This window comes from Arachis stenosperma, chromosome 7 (genome assembly GCF_014773155.1).
Source record: "Arachis stenosperma cultivar V10309 chromosome 7, arast.V10309.gnm1.PFL2, whole genome shotgun sequence".
Taxonomy (NCBI): Eukaryota; Viridiplantae; Streptophyta; class Magnoliopsida; order Fabales; family Fabaceae; genus Arachis; species Arachis stenosperma.
This window is the reverse complement of record NC_080383.1, coordinates 1,403,060-1,410,768: the sequence shown is the minus strand read 5'-3', so window position 1 is coordinate 1,410,768 and position 7,709 is coordinate 1,403,060. Positions and strand designations below refer to the sequence as shown.

Sequence of the window (7,709 nt, the reverse complement as noted above, 5' to 3'; positions counted from 1 at the left end):
CATCTACCTCAATTGATAATGAGACATAGCTTGTGCAAGTTAAGAAATAACAACGACAATTAAGATTTGAAAAAACACATGATCCTATTTGTAGGTGAAATCCAAACCCCCACAAATGGCACTATCCAAAAGATTAGACAGTGATAACTGATACATGTATAACTGACATCTTATTCTAATATTCTCTCAGATTTGGCCCTTTATGATTTTCCCATATTTTTCATTACCCCTTTGAATCAATGAATCTCTCCAATCTTTACATACCTTAAATTACACTATTCTTTTTTAATATATCAATTATCAACTATTAGCTTAATGTTCAATGTCAATCATAACTTAATATATTCTCATTATTTTCTGGACGGTGCTGGTGCTAACGTGGGGACCCATTTTCCACTGCAACATTTTTTTCTGACAGAATCTTCCACTACGCTCCACTTACTTTTGTGTGTCCCCATAAGCATTGGGGAAAAGGACAACATAGTCCACAAGGTACAAGGAATGAATAACAGAAGCGGGGAGTAAAATTTTGAATAGGAAAAAGGGTGCACGTGAATATTACCCTTTTTAAATCACACTGTTTCGGAACCTTGCTTGCTTGCTGATACAAAATTTGTCTTCAACATCTTTCAATTCAAACACAGTAAGTAAGTAACATAGAACCCCATTTTTTTAATTTTCTCTTTCTTTTCCTTTGATTTTCCTTCATTGCAAGCAAGGAGCATTGTTCGGATTCTTATTTTTACTCTGCAATTCAATGCCATAGGTTTCATCTGTGTCTTGGAAATTGTAAAGGAGCTAGCTTTACAAATTACAAGGCCTGAAAAAGGTGAATTTTTCCCCTCTGAATTTTTAGTTTTCGCTATTTTTCTTTCGGATTCAGATAAAGCTAGAAACTTTCCTACTTGTTCTTTCCGTTTGCGATTTTGGGGTTCCATAGAATTAGAAGTTTCGATGAGTACGAGGATTGGCATTTTTTTTAAGAAACCACTTCTGAATCTAACGAAGGGGATTTTCTTCTCTCTCTCTCTCTCCCTAATTTGGTGTGTTTTTCGGTTTATGATGCTATTTTTTTCCTTTTCATTTATTTGGGACTATCTGAGATTGATGTTTATAATGTGTTACTTGTAAACATGTTTGATAAGAATTTGATTTCAATTGTTACTTGTAACATTTTGCTTCTAAGCAGGTTAGGCTTCAAAAATCACCAATAACATCTGAATTCTACCCTGCAATGGTGGCAAAAATAAGGCAAAGTGCTATCAGCTCTCCTAAACCAACAAAACCAGAGGTTGGAGAGATTGATACTAGTCCACCTATTCAGTCAGTTAAAGATGCTGTTTCTCTATTTGGTGAAGGTGCTTTCTCCGGCGAGAAACCTTCCATTAAGAAGGCTAAACCTTATTCTGCTGAGGTAACACTGACTTTTTCTTATAATTGTGTGTGCTTTCAAATTAATGGATTAGTAGCTTTAGTGAAAAGTTCTTTCTTAGAATCTCTGTTATGTTAGGAATCTAATGCCTTCTGGTGCGATGTCACGAATTGAATGCAAACTCGTGTGGCATTATAAACCAATGCATTCTTGTTGGTGTTATGAATCTAATGCTAGTTGGTGTAGTGGTATAAAATCATTGATCTGTTTTTCCTTTGAAGGAAAAAAAAAAAAAGGCGCGCGCCAGGAAACATGTCGTTTGAGCTTTTCAAACTAATATATGATTAGGCATTAGACGTTGATGAAGAGTTCAACAGCACCCAATCTTTAAGCTTTGATTTGATATTCAATTGCATGTCCTCATTTAACAGAGAATATCTGGTGTGATGTCATGAATCGAATGCAAACTTGAGTGGCACTACAAACCAATGCATTCTTGTGTGACGTTATGAATCTAAGGCATTTTTTTCTGACATCATGAATATAATGCTAGCTTGTGCAATGTCATGAAAATCTTTGATCTGTAAATCCTTCAAGGAAAAAAAAAATTGAGCAGGGAAACATGTGGTGTTATTATTAGTTGATGAGCTTTTTAAACTTACATGTATTATTAGGCATTGAAGTGTTGATGAAGAGTTCAATGGCATCGAATTTTTATGCATTGACTTGATAGCTGATGGCATGTGCTCATCTAAGAGAGAATATCTTGTGTATGTGAAGGCTGGGACAAGTTTTACTGGATTCTAGGGACCTTGAGAATTTTCCCAGTCATATTTTCATCGCCATATTAGATAGCCTTTTACCGGAGAAAAGCTATTCTAGGTGTTCTAATTGGACAAGTTTTTCTAACTTCTAGGCTAAGCTATCTGCTCATTATTTTCGTTTTCTTCGTTCCGAGCTTAGCTATGATGTACTCTCTCCTTATTATTGCAACTTACAATTGTTGTTATTTTGTTAGAGAGTTTTGGCAAAAGAGACACAACTTCACTTAGCCGAGAAAGAGCTGAACAAATTGAAGGATCAGCTAAAGAATGCAGAAACTACTAAGGCTCAAGCCCTAGTGGAGCTTCAAAGGCATAAAAAAGCAGTTGAGGATCTTTCACAAAAGCTAAATGTTCTCAACGAGTCAAGAGAATTATCAACTAAAGCAACAGAAGCTTCAAATTGTCAAGCCAAACAGCTTAAAGAAGAAAAATGTGGTGATCCTGTTGGAAGCAATGGTGCTTGGAAAGAAGACTTGGAAACCGCAGTTAAAAGATATGCATCTGTTATTACAGAACTTGATGTTGCAAAGCAAGAACTGAGGAATATTCGTCAGGAGTATAATACTTCCTTGGAAGCAAGAGTTTCGGCTTTCAAGCAAGCAGTAGAAGCTGAAGATGCAATGAAGGCAAACACTGAAAGAGCATCTGAGCTATCAAAAGAAATTTTAGCCGTGCAGGAATCAATTGAAAGAATGAGGCTTACAGCTCCATTGGCACATCAACCGCAAGAAAGCATATTAACTGATAAAGAAGTTCTACGACAATCATATAGAGCAGCCTTCGAAGAATCAAGAAGGAAATTGCTTGCTTTAAAGAAGGAATTCAGTCCGGACCAAACAGAAAATCTTGAAATGCAGCTGAATGAGACAACAAATAAAATTGGGGCTCTGCAAAAGGAAATAGAAAATAAAAAGACATCAGACTTGGATTCTCTGAAAAGTGTCACTTCGGGGCTTGACAATGCTAAAGAATCCCTGCAGAAAGTAGCAGAAGAGGAAAGCTCCCTAAGAAGCTTGGTTGAGGCTCTTAAGGTGGAACTGGAGTATGTGAGAAGAGAACATGCTGAATTGAAAAAGAAAGAATCTGAAACTGAATCTATTGTTGGAAATCTACACGTCAAGCTTCGGAAAAGTAAGTCTGAGCTTGAAGCATACTTGGCAGAAGAATCTAAAGTCAGAGGTGCATCTGAGGAAATGATCTTGACATTGAACCGGTTGTCATCCGAAACTGAGAATGCAAAGCAGCAAGCTGAAGATATGAAGAACATGGAAGCTGAACTGAAGATGGAAGCTGAAGTAACCAAACTTGCCTTAGAAGATGCAGAAATAAAGCTTAAAGTAGCATTAGAAGAAGCCGAAGCAGCGAGAGCATCAGAGGCAAGCAGTACTGATCAGATTAGGGTCTTATCTGAGAGGACTAACGCTGCTCGTGCATCAACCTCCGAGCATGGTGCTAAAATTACAATCTCAAAGGAGGAATATGAGTCCTTATCTCGAAAGGTTGAGGAATCTGATAGATTAGCTGACATGAAAGTGGCTGCTGCCAAGGCACAGGTTGAAGCTATCAGGGTGAGTGAAAATGAGGCTCTCAAAAGATTGGAGGCAACACAGAAGGAGATTGATGATATAAAGACTGCAACACTAGAGACCTTGAAAAGCGCTGAGATGGCCGAAGCAGCAAAGAAGGCAGTGGAAACTGAGCTAAAAAGGTGGCGTGAGCGGGAGCAGAAGAAAGCAGAAGAGGCTGCAGCTCGAATATTGGCCGAAGCACAGATGTCACCAAGAGTGTCTCCTCAGCACTACAGGATTCAACAGCACAATCCAACTCCAAAAAAGGTTGAAGTGCAAAAGCTTGAAAAGGGAAAGGTTTCAGTTTCAAAGAAAGTTCTGTTGCCCAACATTAGTGGCATTTTCCATCGGAAGAAGAACCAGGTTGATGGAGGATCTCCCTCTTACCTTCCAGGAGAGGAACCTCTTTGAAATGTGAATGGATTTGTATAAAGTTGAGACCAATTTAGATTTTGCATTCATAGCCTTTTGAACTGTCAATAGTTTGGTAACAATCACAAGTTCAGGGATGTAAAGTGTGAATGGAAATCAAGTAGTGGATCATTATATTATTGAGGTTTCATGGCCGGTAACATATAAACTATTTTTCTTCATAATAAACTATTCAAACAAAGATTCTGAGTAGTATACCTTATTCCATCTACATTTTTATCCACACATTTTTTGCTCGTTTCTTTATGCCTTATTTTGTTAGATGGAGAAACATGAGAATTCTACTACAACAAAGCTACAAAATTTCTCAAATGTTTCCATGAGAAATTTTTGTGAGTAGTGATAACTCTAACTACTTTGGACTATCATATTCCAGGTCAATTTACATTTTTGCAATAACTGAATTTGTATGTACTATGTAGTGTGTCAAAATTTGGTATAATCATGTGAAATTCTTTATATTGTTCATGTATCAAAACTAAACTCTAATAATAATAATTAAATTTGGTAAAATATACGAAATGAATAAATTGGTCAAACCTCAAAAGCAAGTATGTCAAACATTTTTCCTAGGTCAAAATAAGAAGTATTGCTTGAAATAAGTAGACCTAAATGAAAAGAAAAGAAGCACATACTACCCCTAAATGACACGTGTCCTCGGTTCCACAGATAGAGCCTAGTCTCAACAGCACAGAATCATAGCCTCCTCCAAGGTACAAACATCATCATCAAACCCCTCCGTAGAGGAAACAGCACTCACTCATTCACTCACTCACTCACTCATTCATTCACAGTCTCACACTCACCAACCCCATACACAGAAGAAAGAAGAAGAAGAAGAGTGACCCATCACTTAACTGGTCCCAAAGATTCAAACTTTGATAACGATTTAGAACAAGGATGATGTCCAGCAGCAATAGGGACAGAGAAGAAGCGCCACTTACATTCACGATCCCTTCATCTTCTTCCAATTCCTCACCAATCACCGTCTCCGACCAACTCGATAGCTACCTTGCAGACCCTAGGAGTGCTTCTGGAAGCTTCCAGAACGAGGGCCTCCTCGGTGGCGGCGGTGGAGGAGGAGACCCTGCTGCCGAAGCCGAATTCGGCTTCACTCGCCCGGATTTTAGGCAGAGCCCTCTCGCCGGCACTGTCGAGCTTTATGAGCGCCACGTGTTCCTTTGCTACAAGAATCCTCGGGTTTGGCCACCGAGAATCGAGGCGGCAGAGTTTGATCGGTTGCCGAGGTTGCTCTATGCAGCTGTCATGGCTAGGAAGAACCACATGAAGAAGGAGGTGACTGTAACATTTTGCTTTTTTTTTTCAATCCTTTTTTCTTATTTCAAATCTCAATTTTTTTAAGAGATAAAAAAAATTCAGGGTTGGTTTGTATGCTTGAGGTAATTGGTTCTTTAATGGTTGGTTAAACTTTGTTCCTTGATTTTGTTGTTGTTTTGGGGAAATTAAGTAATTGATTTTCCTTGAAGCAGTGGGTGGTGAATCTGGTAGAAGGAGCTACTCTAGTGCCAAGTTACCATTCAATTTCAAATGCTTGCTAGATGAAGTGTTTAGTGAGTGCTCAATCTAGATTGCTTCCGGTGGAGTGTCATTTTTGTTAGTATAGTAATGGACTATGGTATTTAGTGATGTGTGATTGAGTTTTGTTCCTTGATTTTGTTGTGCTGAGGAAATTAGTGATTTTGTTGATGCTGTTGTAAGTGCTAATTGAATGTAATATTAAAATGGTTGCTTTTTTGGCATTCTTTTTTGGTTTAACATTGGATGTAGCTGATTATCTTGGACTTTGTATGTTTGCTAGACTCGCTTAACGATATGTGAGGGTCATGATGGGACTGAAACATCAAATGGTGATGTATTGATCTTTCCTGACATGATCAGATATAGGTTGGTATGATTTCGTTTTTGCAGCTTATGATTCCCTGGTGAAGGCTTTGATCTGTTTTTGTTCACTCCAGTTGGTTTCCGACGTTGAACATTAGTGAAATTGCTTGATTGCAGGAGACTAACACATTTTGATGTTGAAACGTTTGTCGAAGAAGTTCTTGTGAAAGATGGAGAATGGCTTCCTGGAACCCCGGAAGCATTGAAAGGTTCATATGTTTTTGTGTGTTCGCATGGATCCCGTGATCGCAGATGTGGGGTTTGCGGACCTGTCTTGGTCAGTAGATTCAGGGAAGAGATAGAGTTACATGGTCTTCAGGGTAAAGTGTTTGTAAGCCCATGCTCACATATTGGGGGGGATAAGTATGCCGGAAATGTTATTATATTTAATAGGTCGTGTGCGTACGGAGAAGTCACTGGGCACTGGTAAGGAGAAGATCTACTTGGTCGATAAAATTTCTTTTTTGGTCAGAACTTTTTGAATCATTATTTAAAATTTTGAAATTCCACTATAAGATTGTTTATTATGTTGATTATTGTGTAAATCAATATTTCTTCATGTAAAATATGTAGGTATGGATATGTTACTCCAGATGATGTACCTTCATTGCTTCAACAGCATATTGTGAAAGGAGAGATTATAGACTCCTTATGGAGGTAATTGTTTCCTATAATGCTTGATCTTGGTTAGTCTTTTGGTTTAAAAGTTATGTTTCTGTTTGAGTTTTATCCTTGAAGCGACAACATGCTCCTTTTGCTTTCAACAACAATTTTATATACTGGCATTACTTTTATTCTGAAACGTGGAATGTAAGCTTAGCCAGTCTACTTCGGTTTTCACATTAATTGACATCTTGATCTGTTCATTAGGGGTCAGATGGGTTTATCAGAAGATGAACAAATCAAGAGCCAAGAACAAAGGTTTCTGCTTAATGGTTTGGGAAGTTTCGAAGAAGGCAATGCAATGTACAGATCTCATGACAACTCTGTGGGATGCTGCCAAACAAATGGAGTGAGCTGCTGCCAAGAAAACGGAGTCTCTTCCTCTTCTCAGAATCATGTGTTAGTTGAGAAGAGAAAAAACGCCGATGTCATTGAGACAGAGGCAAAACTCTCGGCCGATAACAAGAGTGGTGAGACCGTGATTTCTCGCATCAAAAGCGGCAAAGGAGCGTCACGCAAGTTTCATTCCATGACAACATGGCTTGAGAGTTGGGAGCGAGAAGATACTTATGCCGCCCTTGCCGTTGTTTGTGCCGCCGTATCAGTTGGTATTGCCTATAACTGCTACAAACAGTTGACATAAGAGGAATCAACACTGGCAGTACTTTTCGGTTGTTCTGATCACATAGTTTTATTTTGCTGTATCTAGCTTCAAGTTATGTGATGCTATTGCAGTTCCTCTTTGTATCAAAATCCTTGATGTGTGTCCTTTACTATTGGAGTATTGGCTGAGGCACTTGTGTTGGGGTAGTAGTTCTCTTCATCTGTACATATAAGAAACCTTAGCCCCAATATTAAAATAATCTATTGGTAGTTTGCTTAGGGTAGAATTTGATGTGACCCTTTTTTAAATTTTATGTAAATCATACAGCTTTGATGTTGCTAGAA

The 7,709-nt window shown here is 38.3% G+C and overlaps 2 protein-coding genes across 3 annotated transcripts; both read left to right on the top strand.

Annotated features, from left to right (window-relative positions):
- Positions 1–498: 498 nt before the first annotated feature.
- LOC130940186 (WEB family protein At5g55860-like) lies at positions 499–4,364 on the top strand. 2 transcript variants are annotated; one of them, XM_057868254.1, is made up of 4 exons: positions 499–647; positions 767–829; positions 1,190–1,414; positions 2,391–4,364. In XM_057868254.1, the coding sequence occupies exons 3-4, from the start codon at positions 1,235–1,237 to the stop codon at positions 4,173–4,175; spliced, it is 1,965 nt and encodes a 654-aa protein (XP_057724237.1). In that variant the 5' UTR covers positions 499–647; positions 767–829; positions 1,190–1,234; the 3' UTR covers positions 4,176–4,364. The 2 variants fall into 2 exon arrangements, with proteins under 2 accessions (XP_057724237.1, XP_057724238.1); XM_057868255.1 differs by having other exon boundaries at positions 512–643.
- A 591-nt stretch (positions 4,365–4,955) lies between these two features.
- LOC130941266 (uncharacterized) lies at positions 4,956–7,683 on the top strand. The gene is made up of 5 exons (XM_057869701.1): positions 4,956–5,492; positions 6,016–6,101; positions 6,216–6,524; positions 6,672–6,755; positions 6,969–7,683. The coding sequence occupies exons 1-5, from the start codon at positions 5,097–5,099 to the stop codon at positions 7,402–7,404; spliced, it is 1,311 nt and encodes a 436-aa protein (XP_057725684.1). The 5' UTR covers positions 4,956–5,096; the 3' UTR covers positions 7,405–7,683.
- The last annotated feature ends 26 nt before the right edge of the window (positions 7,684–7,709 follow it).

What these genes read in the sequence shown, in the direction of transcription:
- LOC130941266 (XM_057869701.1), top strand. Translation starts at nt 5,097, where the DNA reads ATGATGTCCAGCAGCAATAGGGACAGAGAAGAAGCGCCACTTACATTC. An exon ending in AGAACCACATGAAGAAGGAG is followed by an intron (nt 5,493 to 6,015) that starts GTGACTGTAACA and finishes TATGTTTGCTAG; the next exon opens with ACTCGCTTAACGATATGTGA. An exon ending in GGAGAAGTCACTGGGCACTG is followed by an intron (nt 6,525 to 6,671) that starts GTAAGGAGAAGA and finishes TAAAATATGTAG; the next exon opens with GTATGGATATGTTACTCCAG.
- LOC130940186 (XM_057868254.1), top strand. Translation starts at nt 1,235, where the DNA reads ATGGTGGCAAAAATAAGGCAAAGTGCTATCAGCTCTCCTAAACCAACA. An exon ending in CTAAACCTTATTCTGCTGAG is followed by an intron (nt 1,415 to 2,390) that starts GTAACACTGACT and finishes TTATTTTGTTAG; the next exon opens with AGAGTTTTGGCAAAAGAGAC.